The 26284-nt window shown below is 46.7% G+C and overlaps 1 protein-coding gene across 2 annotated transcripts in view; it reads right to left on the reverse strand.

Moving 5' to 3' along the window:
• The window catches only part of LOC138453136 (serine/threonine-protein kinase pdik1l-like), a 476483-nt gene that overhangs the window by 301544 nt on the left and 148655 nt on the right, over window positions 1-26284 (reverse strand). Inside the window, exon 2 of one of the 2 annotated variants that reach the window (XM_069605691.1) lies at window positions 13160-13538. The exons of the other annotated variant lie outside the window; for it this stretch is intronic. Within the exon in view, the coding sequence (XP_069461792.1) occupies window positions 13272-13538 (267 nt within the window). The 3' untranslated portion in view covers window positions 13160-13271. Of the gene's footprint in view, window positions 1-13159; window positions 13539-26284 lie in introns of those variants that run through there. 2 annotated transcript variants of the gene reach the window in all.

Genomic DNA, 26284 nt, shown 5'->3' on the forward strand with positions numbered 1-26284 from the left:
CAAACATGGATACCTCTTTCAGGGTAAATCGATAAATAAGGGGCAAGAACTACAGCATGCGTGTGTTCACCACTCAAATGGTTTAACGATTTCTAAGTATGCATTCTGTCAATAATAGCACAATAATCGTGTCGAAACAGATAAAGTTCAACTTTCATGGGATAAGAGGCAAGATCATCCGCAGATAAGTCGACTCCGTTAAGCAAGGAGGTACAAAAATTTAGAAAATGTTACTATAAAACGATGACCTTTATTATACTTGATGGCACGAATATCAGCATATAGTGAATCTTTTTTTGGACAAAGTATTCTATGAAACATAAAAAATGTCCAATGTGCCCTTGCTAATAAAGACTGTACACCAAGTTCCTATCTCACCACCGATAGGGGGACACTACTAGGTAAGCAAAGGATCCTTTGAGAAACTAGGCCCACTAATGCCACTAGACTATGCAAGATCTCAGTCGGCTAGATTTGAATCCGGATAACCTTGGCTTGGTAAACTTTAAAACAGGAATCGGGGTATACTTGCTATATATAGTCCAATCTAAGCAGCCGATTAAAAAGTGCAACAGTGCGAGACCTGAGCCAATCTTAGGTGAATCAATTGGGGTTTGGCATAGATGGGGAATCCCAAAACACAATTGGCAACCTGATAAATCTCCTCCAAGCCCACTCGCCATGTGCAGTGCTCTGCCTACCTCCGATTATGTACAAACATGACTTGTGTTTTAACAGGATTAACCTTCAGATGGTGTGTTGTAGCAAATTCAGAGAAGGCAGTAATCACCCTTTGTAGGCCCAACTGGGAGCAGTCAAAGAGGAGAAAATCCTCAGCATATATGAACCACATTGCTTTTATGTCACCGATTTTCTGGAAGGCAAATGGGGCAGGCAACAAAAAGTCCTCAATGTCCGACATATAAAGATTAAACAGGTAAGGATCAAGAACGCAACCCTGCCAGACCCCTCTATATGTTGCAACTTTCCTTGATAGCGACCCCTCATGTTCAAGCCTTACTTGAACATTGAAGTGTACAAACCAATAATGAGTCGTAAGAGCCCCACTGAGATACCCCACCCATTCAGCTTAGACCATATGAGGCCCCTATGAACCAGGTCAAATGCGGCAGAAAGGTCAATAGTGTCCATAGAAATTCAGTCATACTTCTAATATTGGAATTGGCCGGGTGTACTCAGCAACATAAAGCCATTAAGCGAGGTACAGAGCAGTTTCTGAAACCCTGTTTGCCATTTCTTAATATGACCAATATTGACCTGCCATTTCTGTTAAGACGGATTTCTGAACTCTGTCCTGGTGGCGCAGAAGTTCAGAAGGCCAACCTAATTACTTGGAACAGGGTAACCTCTGGACAAGCCAGACCAATCAAGGTAGCGATCGCGGCGGTCAAGACTAGGTCTCAAGAGGGGTGAGGGTGACTGAAAGCCCACAGTGAGCACACAAAGCAAGAGCGCTTACAGACTACTCCAAACAGTTGTTTATATCAAAAATAGATACACATTTATTATAAGGCCTTGAAACTAATAACCACAGTAAAAGCAGCAATATACAACGATATTAAACCAACACATACACTATCCACCCAATATATATACAGAATACACAGTTTCACAGCATTAGCAGCACGAAATATGTTATCCACCTGCAGGGGACGGAAACAGGCAGTGCGAACCAATGCGTGTGATATGTCCGCCTTCTGAGGCCCCTAACTAGATGGTAGTCCAATCCCTACGAAGAGTGGAGCCTAGCGCTCAAAAGTACCTGCACACGCCGGTGCCAATGGGCAGAAGGTGAAGCTCTTCGGAGGACGTTGGACAGCTCTGTAGGGTGCCCTAATGAAGGAGAACACGGTCCGCGACTCTAGCGCAGCCTCCACTGTGAGGCAGAAGTAGGGCGCGAGTACGGACAAGGGGAGCTGTATTTACAGCGGGGAAAAGCAAGGGGCACTGCAGGAGGGCGACCAGATCCTAGCTAATCTACTCACCGGTCCCCGAAGCAAGCAGGCCCGAGCTTCTCCTCGATAGATGCAGCTTCTGGCAGGTTATGAAGAGCAGGGAACGTCTCGTCGTCGTGCAGAGTAAAAAGACGTCCCGATCGAAGAATCCTGCACAGTTTTGTCGCCACGGCAGGGCAACGGAACGGCCGGGTGTATTCAAGCCAAACGAGCACCGTTCACCTCTAGCTTAGGGTTGCTAAGCAAACGAAGCGTGTGAGCGTGCCCCGGACTCAGAATACCACCCAACCTGTCGGCGATTACAGAGCAGGACTCCTTAGTAAGCTGGTCAGTCAACTGGATGGCCCAGAGACACTTCCGAAGGCTTACGGCAGGAGTTGATGAAGGTGCCGGGAATAGCTGGTCCTGCTATTCCAATAGGTCGAAGCGCCAGTACAGGCCTTCTTGTTCGATCTTAGGTGGAAAGGGCTTCACCGGACGACAGCAATGAGGAGCAGAAGTTCTTCAGGGGGTCACCAGCGATTCCTCGGTCCAGCCTCGTGTTCGCAGGATACTTGGCTCCTGTATCCCTGGGTTCGTAAGAACTCAGGAGATCGACATGGTAGTGGTGTTTCCAGCTCCCTCTTATCCACGGTTCCCTTCGCGCCAAAACGGAGGGGAGCCAATGGGAGATCCGCTCATCAACACACATACCATACGTGGACCAATCACGGACCACAGTGGTCCCAGGCATTCACACCACCCTAGACTCTCTGGCACCCAGGATGTGTATTGGGACCAGACAGCCCAGCCCACATCCTGGGGGCACTCAAACGACATGTAGAAGCCCGCGAAAGCAACCGTGTTTCGCGGGAAACTACATGCCCAAATAAGGAAGGCCCCGGGTCGCCTGACCCGGGGGAAGGTAAAGGGAGCAAGACGGACAGTGGACGAGACAAAGGAGCCTCGTGGTCCGGCCATTTTGGGTAGCCGGGCCACCCTTTTGTGTTCGCGGCAAAAAGGTGCTCAGAACGGCAAAAGGAGCTCAAAATAAACCAAATGATCGCTGCCACCAGCCCAGTCCCTGAATGACTTGCACCGATCCAAAAACCATCCTACAAGAGTGTCTAGGGTCTGTAGAAGGCTAGAGACCCAAGAGAGCTGTAACTTAGCTTACAGTGCCCTCTTGTGTCGTGTTGCACTAAAATGGCGACACGATAAAAGAAACTACGGGAAACAGCGTTCCCCGGTACTGACTGTCTTAAGGGCATGTCAGTTTCCCCGTAAGAAAGGAGCGAAAGCCCAGAGGAGTACGGCAGAAGGCTGCACTTCTCTGGCAAAGTCAAGAAAACAGGTTGAAAACAATAGCAAAAAGTTTAGGGGTTGCCACATGGAAGGAAAGTTCCCTACAATAACGAAATCTTTCCTAACACTCGCCCCTCCCAGACTATGGACAGGGGGAACTAATCCACCCCTGGATGAGTCTCTTGTTCAGGTCGGTAAAACATTCTGGACAACCCATCAGCATTGCTATGTTGGACACCTGGCCTATGCTCAATAGTGAAGTCGAAGCCTTGTAGACTTATGGACCACCTAAGCAACTTTGGATTCTCCCCCTTCATGTTCATTAGCCACTTTAACGGCTTATGGTCAGTCTGCACAGTGAAGTGGGTCCCATAGAGGTAGGGCCGCAGCTTCCTTAGGGCCCACACAACAGAGAAACATTCTTTCTCTACCGTGGACCATCTGAGCTCTCTGTCCTTAAGCTGGCGACTAATAAAACCGATAGGGTGTTCCTTACCCTTCTCATCTACTTGTGATAGTACAGCTCCTATCCCAGTGTCAGAGGCATCCGTCTGCACGATAAAAGGTCTTTGATAATCAGGGGCCCTGAGCACAGGGGCCTGGCACAAGGAGTCTTTCAAGCCATTGAAGGCCTTCTCACACTCGTCAGTCCAAGTTACCTTCTTGGGTTTCTTCGGAGTTGTGAGGGCAGTCAGAGGAGCAGCTATGGTGCCATAGTCTGCCATAAAATTGCGGTAATAACCCGTGAGTCCTAAGAAGGCTCTCACTTGGGTTTGTGTAGTGGGGGTAGGCCAGTCTTGTACTGCTTGTACTTTACTGGGGAGAGGCTGTATCCTTCCTCCACCTACTTCATGCCCAAGGTAAACCACTGAGCCTTGTCCAATCTGGCATTTACTCGCCTTTATGGTCAAGTGGGCTTTCTGAAGAGCCTGGAGCACAATCCCGAGGTGTTTCACATGGTCTTCCCAGGTGGCACTGAAAACTGCTATATCGTCCAGATATGCAAGACAGAATTCGTCCAACCCATTCAACACATGATTCACAAGCCTCTGGAAAGTGGCAGGTGCATTCTTCAATCCGAACGGCATTACCCGGAATTGGTAAAGCCCGTCGGGAGTTGAAAATGCTGTCTTCTCCTTGGCATGTTCTGCTAAAGCTATTTGCCAATAGCCCGCAGTCAGGTCAAACGTGCTGAGGTACTTGGAGGCACCCAAGGTATCCACCAGCTCGTCAGTTCGAGGCAAGGGGTGAGCGTCTGTCTTGGTGACAGCATTCAGAGCCCTGTAATCCACGCAGAACCTCAAATCAGAAGTGCCTGCCTTTGGAACCAATACCACAGGACTGGACCAAGGACTACTAGAGGGTTCAATCACCCCAAGGTCTAACATCTTGTTGACCTCGGTCTTAATATAAGACCGTACTTTATCCGACATCCTGTATCCCCTACTTTTGGTAGGTACACTGTCTCCTGTGTCAATGTTATGTTTGCACCAAGGTGTCAAACCAGGCGACTGTGAAAACAGGGGGGAAAACTGCCTAAGCAAACTTTTCACCTCAGCCTGCTGATCAGAAGTCAGGTGAGGGGCCACTCGGACACCCTCAACGGAGCTATCTGAAGGACCGCTTTGGAACAGGTCGGGAAGAGGTTCTGACTCCTCTTCCTCAACGTCTGACGCCAGTAGCAGTGCTGCGATTTCGACTCTTGGGCCGAAAGCCTTCAGCCTATTCACGGGAAGCACTTTTGGAGCCTGTCCAGGCCTTCCAAGGTCCACTGAATAGTTAACCTCACCCAGGGGCTCCACCACTGGGTAAGGGCCTGACCATTTGTCCTGTAAAGCTCGAGGCCTTATGAGATTCATGATCAGGACTTGCTGACCAAGTGTAAAGTTGATGAGGGAAGCTTTCTGGTCGTACCAATGTTTCACCAGCGCTTGCCCTGCCTTCAATTTATCACTAGTCAAGCCCATCAGAAGTACCATCCGTTTTCTGAGCCCTAGCACATAATCAACTACATTGGTAGCAACAGGGGGAGTGGGCATCTCCCATCCCTCTTTGACGATGGCTAAGGGTCCCCGTACGGGATGACCGAACAGAAGTTCGAAGGGGCTGAAGCCAACACCCTCCTGTGGTACCTCTCGGTAGGCAAACAGCAAGCATGAAACAAGAAGATCCCATTTTCTTCTCTGAGGCTCCTCCAGAGCCCCAATCATGCTTTTTAACGTCCTGTTAAGACGCCCCCCCAGACCATCGGTCTGGGGGCGGTATGCAGAAGAGAACCTGTAGGTGACCCCACATTCTTTCCACATAGCCTGCCTATACTTCGACATAAAGTTGCTGCCATCATCCGGCACAACTTCTTTAGGGAAGCCAACCCTAGTAAACATGCCGAGTAAAGCTTCTGCAACTGGCTTGGCAGTTACAGTGGTAAATGGGACGGCCTCAGGATACCTGGTTGCATGGTCGACCGGCACCAGGATAAACCTATTGCCTGAGGATGTTTGCGGGTCAAGGGGACCAACCATGTCGATCCCTACCCTTTCAAATGGTACCCCCACAACTGGGAGCGGTACCAACGGAGCTTGGATTGTCGCACCAACCTTACCAGACAACTGGCAGGCGGCACAACTCCTGCAGTGACTTTCTACTTGCTCCCCCATCTTGGGCCAGTAGAAGTGCATGGATAACCTTTGCTTGGTCCTCCTCATACCAAGGTGACCAGCAAGGGGAACGACATGCGCCAACTGCAGGAGGAAGGGCCTAACAGCAAGGGAAACCACCAACCTCCTATGGTCTCCTTCTGTAGACTCTGTGGGCTCACTATAAAGGAGTCCACCTTCCTGGTAAATCCTTTGCAACCCAGGAGGTTCACCCTCAAGCTGGGAGCAGGCCTGTCTCCTTAGGCCTTCCAGAGATGGGCACTCACGTTGGCCCTTACTGAAGTCGTCCCTATCAGGACCTCCTTCAACTAACAAGTCTTTTAGTTCAGGATGGTCGTTGGGGTCGAACACTTCAGGCATCGCCACCTCCTCGTCAGGCTCGGGCGATTGACCAACTCCCTCCACCGCAGTGGTAGGCGAGCTCGGGGGAATATTCTCTTTCCCCCGTCGGGACTTGTTGACTCCTTTCGCCTTGGGTTTCCCCTTCGGCTGGGGCGGTGTATTGGACTTGGCCAATGCTGCCCGTGCTTGAGACCGTGTGTAGGGTCTTTCGGCAGTGTCTCCTACGAGCCCTAAAGCTCTGAGATCATTGCCCAACAAGACCTTTCCCGGGACGTTTCTCTGAATGCTCACTGGAATCCTAACTGCTGTACCATTTAAAGTTAGATTAACAGGGATCACGGGAAACATACGGAGGGGGCCGTCAGCCAACTTAGTGGGCATCAGAGGAGCTCTGGCAACTTCCTCTGAGTCTACCAAGGTAGAATCCACTACAGTTCGACTGCACCCACTATCCCTAAGAGCTGGAGTATCCACTCCATTGATCAGCACACTGTCTTTAAAGTAGTGCTTGGTATTATCCGGAATCCTAGCATACGCCTCTGCGACTTTAGGCTCCCAGGAACCCAGGGACACTAAAACTACCTCAGCCTCTATTCCGCTGGGAAATGAGTCTGAGGAGAAGGATGCTCCTGTAATCTCTTCTTCCTCGTAGGAGGAGAAGGCCAGATTAGCGGAGTGGACCCCCAAAGGTCTAACCTTACAACGGGGATCCCCCTTCACATGGTCAGTTGCTCCACAAGAAAAACAAGCCCCATTGGGTCTGTTTACGTAGGGAGGCTTATTATAACCAGAGTTCTGTTTCGGAGGCGAACCTCCACTACCCTGTGAGTTCTCGTATGGCTTACCCTTATTTTTCTTTTTGTGGCCCTTATGGGAAGAAGATTTAGCAGATTCCCCACCCTCCACATCTTTGGACTTTTTCCCTTCCTCCTGCTTACCAGGATGAGTTTTGTCCTTATGGGACACTCGATGTGACACCCATAAGTCTGCTGCAATGGCCAGCTTCTTAGGATCTATCTCCTTCGAATCGGCCAAATGCTGCTTAAGCTCCGGGGAAGAAGAAGCAAAAATGTGTTCCAGCATGACCAGATTGATCATGCCTTCGAAGGTAGAAACCTTATAACCTTCAACCCAGCCAGTTAAGTTTTTCAGGGACTCAGCTACATACGACACCCAAGTACCACCTTCCTTTTTCTTATACTCTCTAAACCTTTTCAAATATTGGGTCGGAGTCTTCCCAAACTTTAAAATGAGAGTCTGCTTCAACATTGCAAAATCAGCGCGCTCAGCCTTCGACATTTCCATAATGGCACTGCAACCAGAATGGGGCAGTCTGCTGAGTAACCATGCAATCTTATCCGCATTATCAACCTCTTGAACCTCGCATGCATACTCAAACGCATTTAACCAGTCCATAATGTCATTTCGTTCCTCATACACACTGAGCAGATCTTTTGGAAACCGTGGATGAGAGGAAGCCCCAGAACCATGTCCAGGACCCTTGGACCCATTTGCGAACTGAAGCTTGGCCAGTTCCAACTGGTGATCCCTGTCTTTTTGTTTTTCTGCCTGGTCGATTTTCAGTTTGGCTATGCTGAATTCAAGCTCCTGCTGCCTAAACCGCAGCTCTTGCTTCTTGAATTCAAGCATAGCCTCCCCATCAACACTGGCAGAGGAAACGTTAGACATTACATCCTCCCTGTCCTCGTGGTCGTGATGGATCAGTGCAGCGGCAGAACCGTCGGTTCTGCCAGTGAGAGCAGCCCCACCACCTTCTGCACTGTCCTCGGAAGTTATAGCGTCAAGCTGCGCTTCTTGCCACGCCACGATTCTCTGGATCATTTCCAATTTAGTGCCTTGAGAGGAAACCCCTCTCTCCGCACACATCTTCAATGTTTCAGATTTCGAAGCATTTAAGGTTAATAAAGTATTCGTTTCCATACTGTTGATAGGACTATGGCCTTTTTAACGTTATATTCAATACTTTACTGCGTGTCCTGGTTGGAATAACCTGAAAACGCCTTAGCTCGTGCGCAACACTGGATACCTTCAGTCGTATCCCACCGCTGTACACCAATTTGTTAAGACGGATTTCTGAACTCTGTCCTGGTGGCGCAGAAGTTCAGAAGGCCAACCTAATTACTTGGAACAGGGTAACCTCTGGACAAGCCAGACCAATCAAGGTAGCGATCGCGGCGGTCAAGACTAGGTCTCAAGAGGGGTGAGGGTGACTGAAAGCCCACAGTGAGCACACAAAGCAAGAGCGCTTACAGACTACTCCAAACAGTTGTTTATATCAAAAATAGATACACATTTATTATAAGGCCTTGAAACTAATAACCACAGTAAAAGCAGCAATATACAACGATATTAAACCAACACATACACTATCCACCCAATATATATACAGAATACACAGTTTCACAGCATTAGCAGCACGAAATATGTTATCCACCTGCAGGGGACGGAAAACAGGCAGTGCGAACCAATGCGTGTGATATGTCCGCCTTCTGAGGCCCCTAACTAGATGGTAGTCCAATCCCTACGAAGAGTGGAGCCTAGCGCTCAAAAGTACCTGCACACGCCGGTGCCAATGGGCAGAAGGTGAAGCTCTTCGGAGGACGTTGGACAGCTCTGTAGGGTGCCCTAATGAAGGAGAACACGGTCCGCGACTCTAGCGCAGCCTCCACTGTGAGGCAGAAGTAGGGCGCGAGTACGGACAAGGGGAGCTGTATTTACAGCGGGGAAAAGCAAGGGGCACTGCAGGAGGGCGACCAGATCCTAGCTAATCTACTCACCGGTCCCCGAAGCAAGCAGGCCCGAGCTTCTCCTCGATAGATGCAGCTTCTGGCAGGTTCTGAAGAGCAGGGAACGTCTCGTCGTCGTGCAGAGTAAAAAGACGTCCCGATCGAAGAATCCTGCACAGTTTTGTCGCCACGGCAGGGCAACGGAACGGCCGGGTGTATTCAAGCCAAACGAGCACCGTTCACCTCTAGCTTAGGGTTGCTAAGCAAACGAAGCGTGTGAGCGTGCCCCGGACTCAGAATACCACCCAACCTGTCGGCGATTACAGAGCAGGACTCCTTAGTAAGCTGGTCAGTCAACTGGATGGCCCAGAGACACTTCCGAAGGCTTACGGCAGGAGTTGATGAAGGTGCCGGGAATAGCTGGTCCTGCTATTCCAATAGGTCGAAGCGCCAGTACAGGCCTTCTTGTTCGATCTTAGGTGGAAAGGGCTTCACCGGACGACAGCAATGAGGAGCAGAAGTTCTTCAGGGGGTCACCAGCGATTCCTCGGTCCAGCCTCGTGTTCGCAGGATACTTGGCTCCTGTATCCCTGGGTTCGTAAGAACTCAGGAGATCGACATGGTAGTGGTGTTTCCAGCTCCCTCTTATCCACGGTTCCCTTCGCGCCAAAACGGAGGGGAGCCAATGGGAGATCCGCTCATCAACACACATACCATACGTGGACCAATCACGGACCACAGTGGTCCCAGGCATTCACACCACCCTAGACTCTCTGGCACCCAGGATGTGTATTGGGACCAGACAGCCCAGCCCACATCCTGGGGGCACTCAAACGACATGTAGAAGCCCGCGAAAGCAACCGTGTTTCGCGGGAAACTACATGCCCAAATAAGGAAGGCCCCGGGTCGCCTGACCCGGGGGAAGGTAAAGGGAGCAAGACGGACAGTGGACGAGACAAAGGAGCCTCGTGGTCCGGCCATTTTGGGTAGCCGGGCCACCCTTTTGTGTTCGCGGCAAAAAGGTGCTCAGAACGGCAAAAGGAGCTCAAAATAAACCAAATGATCGCTGCCACCAGCCCAGTCCCTGAATGACTTGCACCGATCCAAAAACCATCCTACAAGAGTGTCTAGGGTCTGTAGAAGGCTAGAGACCCAAGAGAGCTGTAACTTAGCTTACAGTGCCCTCTTGTGTCGTGTTGCACTAAAATGGCGACACGATAAAAGAAACTACGGGAAACAGCGTTCCCCGGTACTGACTGTCTTAAGGGCATGTCAGTTTCCCCGTAAGAAAGGAGCGAAAGCCCAGAGGAGTACGGCAGAAGGCTGCACTTCTCTGGCAAAGTCAAGAAAACAGGTTGAAAACAATAGCAAAAAGTTTAGGGGTTGCCACATGGAAGGAAAGTTCCCTACAATAACGAAATCTTTCCTAACAATTTCTCAATATGGTCCAACAGCAAAGCCGCAAAGACCTTGCTGTCGGTGTCAAGAATAGCTATTGGATGATAGTTAAGCAGATCTAGCATTGATGCTTTTTGTATATTGGCAAAAAGTAGGCTGTTGACCAAGAAGGGGGAAATCCATTGGTCTGAGCAATGAGCCCAAACTTCGGGATTCCCCATAAATAACAAATCATTTATTGGGGCCCGGGACTCGTGCAGAACTAATGTTCTTAATTGTCTCCAATGTCCGGGTATAGTCAACAGGTAAGATCCAACTATCAGACAGGTGCAATCCATTGACTTCATCAGTTCAACGATTAGTCGATAAAGCAAATACTGAGGTGTAGTTGGATATCCAGGTCTGTTCAGAGATGGGATTTAAATGTGAATAGGACTGGTTTCCCAAGGTCATTTATCAGCTTCCAAAAACATTGAGAATTATTACACAGGGCTTCAAGCATAGAATCAGCATCCCGCTGGGTCCGAAGACCACGGATCCCCCTCAGCCATCTTTTATGAATCCACTAATTATTTTTGTGTGTGATGGTTTTAGAGTTTATGACAAAGTTGATGACTTGTTAATGGATCTAACCTGGCCTCTCATTTCGCTTTTTGTTCCTGGCAACATCAGAGTCACAAATGCAAATGCTGCTTACGACGTCACCCCAGCCTCGTGTACCGTTCAAAAATTGTGGGTAAATTCATCAAACCACCAAAGTTGTCGACAGCAAATGTGTAAAATTGCCATTCCGGTTCCATTTGATTCAGGATTAAGACAACTAGTCCAGTTAAACTGGAGACTAAACAGATTCCAATTAGTCCGGTTTCTGTCAGGGTTAGTCGTATGACCACATGGAACACCCGGTACAGGACCACCATTACCTCCCAACTGAATCTCAACACAGTGTACATAGGTCACTATGAGCAGTTGGGAGTATGTTGAGAGATGCATTGGTCAAACAAAAATGTAGTCAAGTGTCAAGAAGCTACACCCATTGGGCCAAGTGTATTTACTCAGGCCATCACCCCAGATCAAACCATTTAAGAGGTAGAGACCCATACTTAATTTTTGAAACCAAACATTACAAAGATGATACTTTCCCTTCAAGGTGGGGTCATTACCATAATCAGTACCCTGGTTTATACACACCCAATTAAGGTGCTGGAAAGCAAAATCGAACCATTTGTCCCTTTATCACGGCATTCATGAATACCATTAAAGATCACATCTGTAAACCTGTTTAGATTACAAACACCAATGTGCCAATATATGTTCAAAATCTAGATATCAAAACTTGAGTCTACATAGAGTCCGATAGGAGTGGCTAATTGTTTACTGGACAGTCAATTGACAACAAATTGATTTAATTAATGTTAAGACCACCAAATTGGTGACCACGGCCACCTTTTTTGAGAGCTTGAAAGGAAGAGGCAAATCCATCAAAAGACCAGGAACTGAGCAAACCACATTTCTTGTAGCGAGAAGACAGGACCTCAAATTGATGTACTAGAGCATTAGTTAACAAATGAATGTGACCCTGAGTATTCCAAGACAAATATTTAAATCGGGAGAAAATGAATATTAGGAGGATTGCAAGTGGCCAGCACTGGAACCACTGCTAAGCGACCCAGGACCAATCATTCACTTGATTCCCAAGATTAGAGATGTTTCTAGGAATTTGGATCACACTGTTTATACCCCTAGTGCGACCAACAGGAACAAATACCTCATTAGGTAAAGGATGGGAAGACACTTCATTAGCATCCACTAGACAAAACAATTGTCCACCTGAGGTCAAAGCTAGGGCGTGAATAAAACAGTTCATTCATGACAACATCCAGGGTTAAATTTGATCTGAGGTACACATCCACTTGATCGGTTCTAAAATTATCAAAACAATTGATTGTCTCGATGTCACAAAAAGTAATTGCACTAAGGCTAGGAATTGCATTGAGGACATGCAATACATTCAAACGATTCAGAGTGACACGTTTCTTTTCAGAAAGAATACTTTCTAAAAGGGCTTGTGGCGCTAGAACCTGGGTCTCAGAAGTGGCAGATCTAGAGGGACCTCCAGCCTTCTCTCCGAAGGGCTGAATAAGACCCTTCAGCTGCCTCTGATTCAGGAAAAAGTAGTCAAAATTTCCCTTCCAAATGAGCTTCTCAGAACACTGTAGGTTTGATTTTGAAGTGAGATGGCTTTGTTGAAACCAAGTACACTTGGGAACTCAAATGTAGAGAGATGAATAGTTTATTTCGCTACTGAAAAAAAGGTCCACTCTGATCAAAAACAAGAGGATCCTTAGTTGGCAGGCAGGAAAAAGGATTTCCACAGACAGCAGTCAGACCATGGACATTAATATTAGAAGGCCCCATGGTATTATCTACATAAGATTGAGCATTAACTGTAGGGCTTACAAAAGGATTTCTACATACTGCTGGCTGGGACAGGCAAATAATAGAGGTGGATTCCGCCACGGACTCTATATGCAGGCCAGAATACATGTTAGGTGGATTAACAACCATAGTATTAGGTCGACCCTCAGTAATGAGAGAAGATACGGATTATACACAGATGGGAACAGTTACAGCAGCAGGGTCAAGTTGAACAGATGCAGAAGGTAAAATAATGTCAGAATAAAGATTTTCCAGAATTACTTTTAAGAAAGTCTTGATTCTATTAAAGACACAGAGGCGAGCATTATGCGTCTCTCTTTATTTGGAAATCAGAGCAAGCCCAGCAGCAAGATTTGTGCACCAGAGTTTAGCAATGTTACGAAATAAAGTGAAAAAAGGTGCAGAAATCGCCTGAAAAAACTAACATATTAATCAACTCTAGTCCATGAAACGTCACTGGGGAAAAATAAACTGTTTCCCAAAAGGCTTAGCCAAGTCCACGACTTGTCACAGAACATGTGACTGAAGTATCCAATAAGGTGTAGGTAGTCCCTCCAAATAGGAGCTAGCAGTTGAACCACTTCCTCTTTCGATGCTGCGGACCATGGTAAAGGAAAACCGGATGTTGATGGAGTTATGCAACTGAATACATCTTGCAGAACCCCGCTCAGGTCAAGAGGGCTTGTCCGAAGTCCCTATCGGAAATGAGAGGAAAAAACAGAGGGTTACCTTATGTGTATAATAACCCTATTAGATGTGTGTGGGAGGGAAGAAATTAGTAAATATATATTTTTACATTGTATATGATAAGTAATAATCGTAAGCTTTTCAAATTCAGATTCAATAACTGTGCACCCTCCCGTTATTGTGCAGTTCAATTTCTTGGGTGGGATAATGCTGGCCTCTGTGTCTTTAATAGAATCAAGACTTTAAGTTATTCTGAAAAATCTTTATTCTATGTCAAGACTGGAGGCTCCCATTATGCTAGTTTAAAGCTTACTTACCACTATAGTCGCAGGTTTTTCTACCGGTTTTAGGTAGAATTGTTTGAAAACCGACCCACCTGCCCAGTCGGCTATTCTCATAACGTCCTCTTAACGGACTCCTACCTTGAGAGCTTTGGAAGCCGTGGTGCCTCTTACTGAGTGCGCACCAAAGCGATTAGTATCAATTCCCGCTTGAGTTAGAGTCCAACGTACCCAGCGAGCTAGCGTAGCGGCAGAAACCGCTTTATGTGGTTTGCGGAGTGCTATCAATAGCTGCCTGGTGGTATTGGTCCTGAGAGGCGCAGTCACCTCTTCGTAGACCTTTTGGCACCTTAGACATAATTTAGGTTGCTCGGTAAAGGCTGGATAGGATATCACTCTAGAGTTGCACTTGGTTCTTCTGGATATGTGGAATACTAATCCGGCTGGAGAGAACGTTCTGCCTCATAGATTGAGAGCTCTGACGTCCGAGATTCTTCTGCAGGAGACTAAGCATATTAAAGTAGTGAGTTTGCCGGAAACGGCTGTACAAGATAGTTCCTCGTTACGAGGCCAGGAAAGGAAAGGGTTAAGTACTCTGTTCACGTCCCAAAGTTTGTTGTAGCGGGACCAAGGTGGTACTGTTAGGCGAATACCTTTAAGTAGGCTGCATACGAGGTGGTGTTGCCCTGCTGGGCAGCCCTCGATCAGATTGTGCCCGGGTGAAATAGCGGAACGGTAGGCGTTCACTGTCCTATAAGCTAGACCACACTCTACCAATGAAGCAGTTTAGAATCTCCTTTACAGGTGCTGAAACTAGATGGAGTTCCCGCTCCAGGCACCAGTGTGCCCAGGTGCTCCAGGAGTTACAGTACCTCTTAGAGGTTGCAGGGGCCCAGCTCTCCAGGTTAAGGCCAACAGCCTTGTTTGACATGCCTGGGACCCTCCATCTTGCCCTAAAATCCTCCAGGCTGCAAAGGTCAGCAACCCCCTCAGGAGAAGGGGGTGGCGCTGACCTGTCAGACCAGACAGCAGATCCAGAGATTGGGGTAGTAGGATTGGAAAATCCGATGAGTTCCATAAGAACTGGATACCAAGTCTGAGAGGTCCATACCGGGGCTATGATAACTAGGTCTGTTTGTTAATGACGGGCCTACGCAAGCGTCTTCGCTATCATGGAGAACGGGGGAAAGGCGTAAGCGATTTCCACCGGTCTACCGTTGTAGAAAGGCGTCTGTCGCTGAGGCTGCTCGGTCTGCACTCCAGCTGTAAAATTTCAGAAGTTTGGTGCTGAGGCGAGACGCAAACTGATCCCTGGAAAATGGGACCCATATTTGCTGGAGGCGAATGAAGATCTCTGGCAAGTCTCCAGTTACCTCATTTCTTAGCCCCGAGAGGTAATTCCGCTATAACTGATATCTGGTGTTCTAGGCAAAAATGCCAAAAATCCTAGAGGCTTCGATCTGGTGCCACCCAGATGACTGATGTATCTCACGGCAGAGACGACTCACTCTGCCTCTGGCAAAAGATTGCACTACGAATTAACCTGCTAGAAGTTCCAGGCAGTTTATGTGCATCTCTAGCTCCTGGGGAGACCAAGTCCCCACCCGTGGCCATGGGGGAGCATCTTGGACCCCAAACTTAACGGCTGGCGTCCGACTATCACTACGTCAGGAGTCAAATCGAAGATCACTCTGCCATTCCAGGCCTCCATATATGTGTGAGCCACCTGAGGAGCTCTGTTCTCGCTTGAGGCGAGAGTGCTAGACACTGGGTGGAATGTATTTTGAGAGCAGGCAGGCGAAGCTGCGAGTTCTGAGTGTCTACTATGAAACCCAGAAATTCCAGGCTCCTAGACGGCGAGAGAATGGACTTGTCCCAATTGATGAGGAAGCCTAGGTTGTGAAATAGGTCTATGGCGAGCTGGGCTTGCTGCTTTGCCAGGTCCTCAGACTGAGAAATGAGAAGGTTGTTGTCCAGGTATATGATAAACCAGAGCCTTTCTGCCTGAGGTGTGCTACGACCAGCCTTCGGTGTTTGGTAAATGCCCAGGGTGCCGAGGACAGCCCGAAGGGCAAGCTCGTTCACTCCCAATACGGACTCCTCCATGTGAACCTCAGGTAACAAACATGTGCTTGATGGATGGACACTGCTAAATATGCGTCTTTCAGGTCTACACGAATGAGCCAGTCACCTGGTCTTAGAACGTCACTGAGCATGTGAATTCCATCAATTTTGAAATGGTGGTAAATGAAGTCGTTCAAGGCTCTGAGGTTTATTACTGGTCAAACCGTTTGCCTCCTGTGGACTAGGAATATTGGGCTGAAGAATCCGCCCTGAGTTGAGCAAGGGCATATAGTGCGTTTTAGGTGTAGACTGCATACCTCACTGTCTAGCGCTAAGGTTTCCGAGTGTGACATTACTATCTGTGCTGGACAACGCGCTTGAAAGGGTTGGGCAAAGAATTCTAGTCGAAACCCCCTTGCAGTGTCTCTGATCTAGGTATCTCCTGGTAAGGTGTCCCACGTTCGCGTGAAGAGAGCTATCCTCTCTCCTATGGGTGTTTGTGGCGCTGGCGCTGCCATGCTTACACGGACCTGTAACTTGTTGAGCTGTGCATCTTTCTGCTCTTCTCCAGCCGCGGCCACTCACTCTTCCTCTGGAAGGGAACAAGGTGTCTGTCCGATCTTGCCAGAAGAAATGATGGTCCCTTGATTGCTGGGGCATTCTGTCGAAGGAGTAACGGCCGGAGGAGCAACCCCTCCCTCGTCTGGACCGAGAAAAAACCTTAGTGGCGAAAACCCCTTTCAATCAATGCTCGCGTCTTATCACAAAAGGTTGGCTGAACAGCAGTTCCTTTGCGTCCGATTCGGTGCTGGAGAGTTCCCCATATTTAGGGTCAATCTTCATGAGGATACCATTCCTGCGCTCGTTTGAAATGGCGCAGTTGCCGAGAAAGCAGAGTGCTCTCTGGGACCATCCTGATAAGACAAATGGGTCGATTAGTTTCCCTGCGTCTATAGCCTTCTCGGCCAAGTCCATTATTTTCATAGGGGCCCTGTGATATATAGGACCTTTTCCTGGCAGGACCTCCAGGCTCCGTCTATGCCCCTCTTGGGGTCCTTGCTGTTCTTCCCCAAGAAGAATGTAATCATCTTAGCATCCAGTTCGGGTGTTAGGGCTACCTTTCCTGAAATCTCTGGGCGGGGACATTTAGCTTTAAGCTTGGCCCTGACCACCTCGTTTTAATTTATTCCATAGCCCTGGATGACGGCGCCCAGTCAGATGACCTGGGGTGAATTAGATCCTCCGGAACAAACATTCTCTCAGGAGCACAATGTTCGCCAGTTGGCTGTTTGGGAATGGGGGCTGGCGCATTCCCAGATGTGCTGGGTCTTGACCCTGCGTCTTGTTCATCCTCTTCCTCTGAGGTTTGTGGAGTCTGATAATCATTGTGATCCTCCCCTCTATTCTCATATTCATCATCAGTACCCTGGTGATACTCCGTGCTTCAGCGTCTAGCACCTGCATTATCTTCCTCCGGGTGAGAGGGTCTAGGATCGGAAGGGGTATCCTTCCTGCTCAAAAAGGGTTTCTTGAGCCTGGAGAAGGCATCTGTGATGGTGGTCATGGCTGGTTCTGGCTCGCTCAGGGAAGGTCAAAGAGTCTTTACCTCTTGCAAGCCTGTATACTACCCCCGTTAGAAGTGTTTTTCCTCTTCCAGTTCTCCTTCTCCCTTGCTGGGGTGCTGACTTCAGGTGGGCCTCCATGTTTTCCAAGCGTTGTTGGCTAGGCATCAGCATGTCTGACAGCCTTCTTGACAGTAGTCTCCACTGAGGAGCCGAGCACACTCTTAAAGCTGTCTGCCATAGCCACATCATCTTCCTCATATACTTCCTCCTCTGACCATTCCTGATCAGCTTGGGGAGAGTATTGAGCTGCCATGTATGCTGAAAGGTGACAATATTCCCTTTTTTTTTTTTTATTAATTAGCAAATATTGGCAAGAAATGAGAGACACTTTGAATTCCGTGTCTCCGGTGCTCGCTGCACATTAAATCCTTTGAATTCAAAGGAAATGCGTCAGCGAGCACTGGAGAAAGAGGAAAGGACCAAAACGTTTACAGGCTCACTCTACTGGCATGTTGTGAAGACCAGTGAGGGCCCTACTTATTGCGGAACGATTCGCGTGGCCTCCTTGATCCCTACGAAGGTAGGGAAGTGTGGGAGGGGGAGCATGAAAGAAAGGAATCCAAATAATCACGCTAAAGCGTGAAAACAGTCACTGAGGCTTCGCTCGTGAAGGCAAGCCTCCATCTAGTGAAATACGAGCCTTCCGACACCGCTGAGATTAGCAGGTGTCAGAGGGGAGGAAAAAGAAAAGCCACGAGCGTCACTGCAGCGCTCAATATAGAAGCCTTACCGAGGGAACGAAGTCACAACAGTGCAGTCGAGTGACTAAACAATACAATTATCACATTTAAAGCGCTAACGCCACATATGAATTACACTACACAATATTAGAACATGTAAGGAAATTCCCACTCATCTCTTGCTGAGAGCAGCAAAGAAAGAGGACGTGGTTCAAAGCTAGCTCCTATTTGGAGGCACTACCTACACCTTATTGGATACTTCAGTCATATCTTGGGAGACCAGTTGTGGACTTGGCTAAGCCGTTTGGGAAACAGTTTTCTTCCAAATGACTTTGTCTCGTCAACTAGAGTTCATTAATATGTTAAATGGTTTTTGTTTCAGGGGATTTCTGCACCTCTTCATTTTATTTTGTAACATTGCTAAACTCTGGTGCACAAATCTTGCTGCAGAGATTACTCTTTCATTTCAAAATAAAGAAATAGAAGCATACAGTCTTGACATAGAATTTATGATAACCAGCCCTCCAGATAAGGTGAGACAGGCCTTTTTACGCACAGAAATCTCATAAATACGGCACTTTTAATTCTTCCTTGTGTACCACTTACACAGGATATTTATGGCAGCACCTCCATAAATCATGGAGCTCACTGGTGACAGCCTGGCTAGCAGCAGCTTGTAAATCCACTCTTTACTTTAGTAATCGACAGTTCCTTGAAAGAAGAAACAGGGAGGAGTCCTGGTCAGTTTAATTGTTTTAACACTCTTCTCTTTAATGATTCTATCAAGATAATACCCAGGGTAATGTAAAAAGGGAGTTTGTGTTTTGTTCACTTTGTTCAACTGCCTGCACTTTGCAGGTTAGTGTTATTAAAGCATCTTGAATCATGAACATGCTTTTCACTTTGCTTTAGGATACCGGTAGTTATGTGTAAAATAAAAATGGTCTTAAGGTCTGCATTTCTACTTAATTGGCTTTAATAGTGGCAGCGCAGTTGCAGCAGAATGGGCATTTCCTACTTTTTTTTATCATGGAAGCACACCAATTGCATAGCTAGGCTGCGGTCTGAACGTTGACTCCCTTTCTGACCACCCAACGCAAGCAGGTATAATGGATACAGGTAGAAGCAGTGCTGTATATATTTTCAGTGGCACAGATTGTACCTGTACCTCGCAACAGGACCGATATATATTCAGACAAAGTAGCCTAATTGATCAACTGAGCTGCTATACCATACACATGTCATCGCACAATGCCAGATATTTGCAGCAGTGTGGATTACATCATGCCCACATTTCTTAGCAGGACCGCTATGTTTGGGAGAGTACGCAAGTCTCTTAACAGAGCTGTTAAGAAAGCAAGAACATGTGTTGGCATTTTCTGAGCTCTTCCCTCCAACCTCCGACAGTGTGAGAAGGTGCCATTGCTGTCATACTTTAATCCCTTCTACTCCGTCTTGTGCTTTTCAAAACCTCGCCTTCTCCCATGTCCGAATACCGGGTCCCACTGCCAAAATTCTAGCACATTTCAAAGCCTAATTATGAATCTCCCGACTAATGTAGGATAGTCCAAACAGGCTTAGAGCTTTTGACAAGCCATTTATGTCAGCCAAGCCTCACATGGAATGGCCAGTGCCCTAATCCTATGTGCCTTTCAGTATCAACAACCTGTTGGGAAAGGCAGTTCAGTGGGTCAATAACCCTGCTGCAGAGATTATTGTGTAACCTTTTAGTACAAATCCTGTTAATAGGTGAGTTAATGGTCTGCATCAGAGATATGCATTTAAGATGCAGGTAACCTTCAATTGTAACACACTTGACATAACTTACGACTTATCAAAAGGCCTACTAAACGTTCAGCGATTCAGAACACACATTTCATCCAGGATGCTCTACTTGTAATGGCTCATAACACACAACTTTTCAGGGCTGCTATGCTTGTAATGGCTCAGAACACACATCTCAAATAGGCTCTTGTAATGGCACACAGTGTTGGTAAAGCATCTGCATTCAAGCAAGTACTGCATCTGGTCAGACAAACCTCTGACTCCAATTCCCAGCTTAATGACCAAAAGAAGGTTTGCACACATCTACAAAGAAACACCCAATGGTAAAGCTGCACTAGATTTTTAAACAGAAAAGGCATTTTTGGCTTTTTGGATATTTATTGGTGCTATGCTAAAAAAATAAAAATAAAAGACAAGCAGAAGAGCACGAGAGGAAGAGCAACTCTGAACCTAAGCAATACAGAAGAACAGGCAAGGAGAGGGGTGAAGGTACAGAGAACAGACAATCCAAAACCAGAATACGAGCAACAGGGAGAGAGAGCAATGAGCTACATGATAGGGAAACATAGAAAGTGAGAAGGGAAACCATTAATAGGACAAACGCACAATAGGCGTGAGGGATAGAAGCAGAGCAAAAGAGACATTTGGAGACCGTAAAATAAAACACAGATCAACAGCATGTGGGAAGAGATGGAAATAGAAAAGCAGGACTAGAGAAGGGCAGACCAATCACATAGATAGTGCAAGAAAGATAGAGCAGCAACCACAACCGAGAAAATGAAAAACAGATACAGCCAGACTAATGACATGACAGAGGAAAGGGAGTTATATCAACCGATACAGCAAGATATAGGAGGGAAAACGCAACAATGGAATGCAGAGATGGGAGAGGCAGAGTAATAGAAACAGACCGCAAAATGTGGCATCGCAACTGACAGCAAGTCCTTATTTATACACACTCGATAATAAAGACAACCTGCTAGGGAAATAGGCCAGGAGATAGCGCTGCAAGGATAACAAGGTTTAAATTGTACAGAACACAAATATCAGCAAAGGACTTTGCTGCTCGAGAGCGCTCAAACTATTACATTCACAAACAGGGGCTTCAAAACCACAAACCCGTCACAACATCCATTACAATATGGTGCCACTGATTGGAGGCACCCTACACATGAGCCTGCTCCATAGGAGATGCCAGGCAGTAATTAGTTAGTTCTTTCGCGTCAGTATGGATCCACATGGGTCAGTTGGGCTCATCCCTCGCAGTGAAGGCCGGGGCACACATTAACACATTGTTCCTATCTAACTAAACAAGCTAAACTTGAATATTAACTCATTGTTAATACTGAGTGGGTGACACAGAAAATGGTGCCAGGGGGAAGGGAGGATAAAATACAGGCTTGCTGACCCACACATTCAGGGCTTGATTGATGCCGCAGATCGAACACTCAAGGTCTCCACCTTGGGTTTTGATCTTTAATTTATCCTTCCCTGTACCTCGTGTTACAATGGATATGTTTTATATGTTAGAAAGAAATCCAGCTGGGCATGCTTAGATCCTCTTGTGGACACTTTATTTGTGTTGGGACCTCGGGGTCACTTATATGGGCATTCAAAGGTGTTGCAGGGGGTGGGGGAGAGGGGTCGAGTCAGTGGTGTGGGGCGGGCTGCATGGCTGGGGGTTAGAGGCCTAATAGCAGTTTAGTGGCATTAATGTATGCAGCGCAGAGACTGGTGTTGTCTCACCCTCTTGCAGGGTGCATTCTTTTGGAAGCTACTAAATATTTGCAACACTGGAGGAACAAGGGGAAATGGACTTCCATGGGAACAGGGCTCGTGCAGAGTCAGTATGTTGTACAGAAATTCGGCTTGTGTGAACAGCGCGAACCTGCAACCAATCCCTTCTGGGCCCAATACAAAATGGAGTCAAGGGCTGTGAGTTTTCTAGTGCGGCACATCTACTTCGGAGCGCTACAGAGCCTCTACATGTTGCCCTATAGTGCGGATCACTCCCTCTTATACATCACTTCATATGGGGTTTGCTTTATTTGGAAGCGCCTCGGGGGGTGGGATAGGCTCATTTCCATCACAACACTTAAGGGTGAGAGGCAGAGCGTCAGAAAGTGAGAGACGGGGGAAACAAAGTAGCAAAGGGAAGGAGAGATGGAGCAAAAACAGAGTGGCTGTCAAGCAGGTAGTGCCAGCCAGCAACAGTAGGTCCGAGAGGCAGAGAAGGGATGCGGGTAGAGTTAAGGACTTGATTTATGAATCACCCGATGTAACTAGCTGGCATCTGAAGTAACTCTTAACAGAGTTTGTGCCGAAGTCTCATGAAGATGATGCTGGGTAGTATGCATCTTCAAAGTTCTTGTGAGGGGAAAATGTTTTCCACAGGTGCAATAAATCTTTAGAATCACTTATGTTTACGAACAAATTTTTAATTTTACGCACAAGTTGGATAGTTGTCAGACAGGTTTTACTCTTGCGAAGGAGGAAAATCATTTTGACCCTCTTGAAATTGGATTTACTCTCCAATTCTAAGAATTGGGAGTAAAATACTTCCAGATAAGATTTTGGAGTGGAGCACTGATAAAACAATCATTTTCATCAGAGGATGCAACTGAGGGGAGGACAATATGTCAAATGGCCTGTGAGCACAATGCAGCTTTCACCAAAGGTTGATTTAGAAGGTGATTGACAAATGTTCTTGTGGCCTGCTTATTCAAATTAATGAAGGGCATATTCTTAGTTTTTTGTAACTGCTTCCCTCCTTTTGTGAGAAATAATTGCAGGCACATTCTGTGAACAAGGGTCCCCCAAAGCAACTTCATTAGCGAAGAGAGCCTGATTGACAACCACAGGAGAATGAATATTCACGGGTATCAGATCATTTGATGGGGATATAGTTTCTGAAACCACAGAATCAGTAGAAACGGACGAGATTGCATTTGACATTGAATGGCAGATCCCACTGGCAGAGAACAAGCCATTACTATTCAAACACGGTTTTGTGGTGATGGTGCGACACATTTGGATCCCTGCATTCGATCTCAATACAGAAAAAGAATCTTCCATCAGGGGGTGGGGGGGTAAAGATTCAATTCTGGCATCATATTTGGCCTCACAAACTACATTTTTCTGCTGCTTATAAGATTGTCGTATGCATTAATATTATCAAATTGAAACGAGGATTCTCGAAGAACTGAATGGATTTAGTGTCAGTTTTTATCCCTTTATATAAAGTAACCAGCAGAGACCAACTTCTACATTGCAATCAATGTTCTTAAATAGAGCAGAAAGACTGTGTGGAGGAAGTTTTACAGAAGACAAGGCAGAAGTTGGGAGGATTATGAGGGATCCAAAACAGAATCCATCATCGAAATACTGTCGGAATGGTTCGTAAATTAAATTTCAGAGAAAGTTACCTGGGGTGATAGTGGCAGTTTGGCACTGCTGGATTACTGTTATTAAGCAGATGACATCGGTAAGTGACATCTAGGGTATAGAAGAAGTTACCGGGACCGGCCTCGACATTCGGGAAATCACCAGTAAATGTTCCGTAATTTTTTCAGCGTGGGGGGAGGCGGGGTCGGTGAGGTGTGGGGGGCTTTTGAGCGAACGTTAATGTAGAGTTGACTCGCATGATTCAAGGATGGAGAGGGCGAAAGGGGAAGCCCACTGCACAGGTTGTATATCAACTAATGAGCAGTATTAAATGGCAAAGAGACAGCAAAAAGGTCAAGTCGCTGAAGATCGTACTTACTCTTGCCAAGCTGCCCAATTCCAAACTGCCCAACTGTGCGGACACTCAGTCGTGCATGCTTTGCGCTAAGGGAGGAGTTATGTGGAAGTCAAGTAGGCAAGATAAGTGAGTGCCGAGCAGAATGCTCCCAGGCCAAACCAATCTGATTACGCACAATAACAAAGCAGGATGATTGCAGGGAGTAGATCGCAGGGCCAATAAGTAACCAAGTATTCATGGGACGGCTCCAAGAAAACAAGGAGGTACTGCCCAACTGGGCTGTCACACTGTTGGACTCCTGTTAAATAAGCAGGATTCCTTCTGTATTCTAACACCTTATCACTTCAACTCTGTTTTCATTTGTACAATTTTTTTCAACCATATGTATTAGGTTACAGTAATAACATTTCACAATCCAAAATTAAATTCTACAATCTCCTTTTTGGTTATTTTTACAAAATAAAAATTATTCCTATACAGATGTCTGCCCAAAGACGCATGAAGGCAGCATTTGCGATTCTGACGATTTGCAAATAAATCCACCCCAGGAATTACCACTCTCTCAAAACCTACCTGTAAAACTGACTGCAGCTCTCAGTTGTGATTCGATTGCGAGCCTGTCCAGTTCCCCCACAAGATAAACAACCTAGAGTGCACCTATGTAGAATGTCCCAATACCAAAGTGCAATTGCTAGATAGCAGGTAGAGGACGTTGATCCGCCCAGTTTGGTTAAAATAAATAAATAAATAATTTTAAAAAAGTTTGCGGTTGTTCGTTCCACCACTCCAGCTCGGTCCTCAAATGCAGGGGAAATATACCGACAATTTTTTGTCTTTTTCTCGATTCCAAAAGAATAGGAAGCTGCAGGCGCCGCTTCATTTAAGAATAAGGAAATGCTAGTGTGCAAGACAGCATGAGACTTAACAGATGCAGAAACTAACAAGTCAATGTCTGATGATGCTTCAGGAAATGAAGGTAGCCATTTGAGGACCTGAACTCTACAGTCTGATATCAGAGTGCCATCGAAAATCAATTAACCTGATGTCCTGAGTGGGTGGAAGCCCAGACTTTTGATGGTTGACAAAAAGGCCCCAGTTCAAAGGTAGATCCAACAGAACTTGAACAGCTTCCAGAGCAAGATTATTCAGCACGAACATGCCAACACTCTAAGAATGGATAACCATGTACCTCCGGATGTTGTGAACTAGCAGTCGCCGGACCGTCAACTATGTGAATACACATGGTGAAGAATTCAGATTGAATGGATGTACTCTATATTGAAAATGGCGCTTTGCCAGAGAGTTTGCAGGAATGTTTATGTAGGAGTCCTTCATATATACAGTGCACAACCAATCTCCCAGATAAAGGGCAGGATGAATTCTAGCTGGTGCAACCATCTTGAATTTTTCAAGTGAAGGTTGAGAGAGAGAAAAAGATCAATACTGTCCGCAGGGCAGTCTGGTTCTTTTTCAGGGAAGTGAAGAGGCAAGAGAAAAAAAACGCTTCCTCTTTCCAGAGGAACTGCCTCCATGGCCAACATCTGTAAAAGGAAATTCACCTCTAATGCAGAGCTGCCGATCCAACCTGGAGGAGAGGACTTAAGAGGAACAGCTAACGGTAGCTGAAAGAGACCGCAGACAAACTAGGAATCCTCCGAGATGTATGCCAGCTGTGTTTTTACTCCAAAACTACCTGGACAACAGCCTCATTTTTTGGGGGGGAGGGGTCCTGGAGAGGTAGAGGGGAAGAACCCCCTAGGAGACGTTCTTAGTTGTTTGCGCTTTTGTCCGCTGGAGGATCCATCAGGCTGGCTATTTTTTCACAATAGCCAAGAAAACCACTGAAACGTTTGGATCTAAAGTCTGTTCTGGACTATAGGGAAGGGAAAAAAGGCATTTGTGGAGGCTTAGTCAGGATGGTTAAAGACACCACTGTTAGCAAAGAGGCGTTTTCTTACTTAGCTCATCAGTGGGTGAGTGGAATACAATCGGTATCCTCAAAAAGGAAGTCCAGATTTATTTTGTGTACATCCTAATTAAAATGCACAGCCCTAGCCAACGCTGTGTACCACATTCAAGTATGCCAAATAACTGGATGCAGTGCCTATGTGGCACAATGATGATTATTCAATCATGTTCTGTGATAGAAGCCTTGCTTCAGAAAAGGTAGACTTGAATGTTGCCAACATCTGGACGAGGAAACTGCAGAAGAGCCACCATTTCCCTCTAAGTGCTGATCAGCTGCAGCTACCATAGCATCTGAGTTAGCCTGAAGAAGGTGAAGAAAGCAGTTGGCATACACTTATTCCATATACATCAAGAAGCTTTGGGAGAGGGATGTCCTGTAATGAAAATGGTGACTTAGAAAAAGTGGCCGCAGCTACTACCAAAGATTGAGTTTGACGATAGAAATAACGGACTAAGTTGACTGTCTGGCACAAATTCATTTTACTGGTCCGAGGAATAGAACATGGCTTCTTCCACAATTGTTTTGCTTCGGGGGAGACATCTCTTTTCATGGCAATTCCAGAACATGTATGGATTCTGATCAAAGTACTGCAGAACGAACAGCTGGTT

The sequence above is a fragment of the Ambystoma mexicanum genome, chromosome 4p (assembly GCF_040938575.1).
Source record: "Ambystoma mexicanum isolate Mex_15411 chromosome 4p, UKY_AmexF1_1, whole genome shotgun sequence".
Classification (NCBI taxonomy): Eukaryota; Metazoa; Chordata; class Amphibia; order Caudata; family Ambystomatidae; genus Ambystoma; species Ambystoma mexicanum.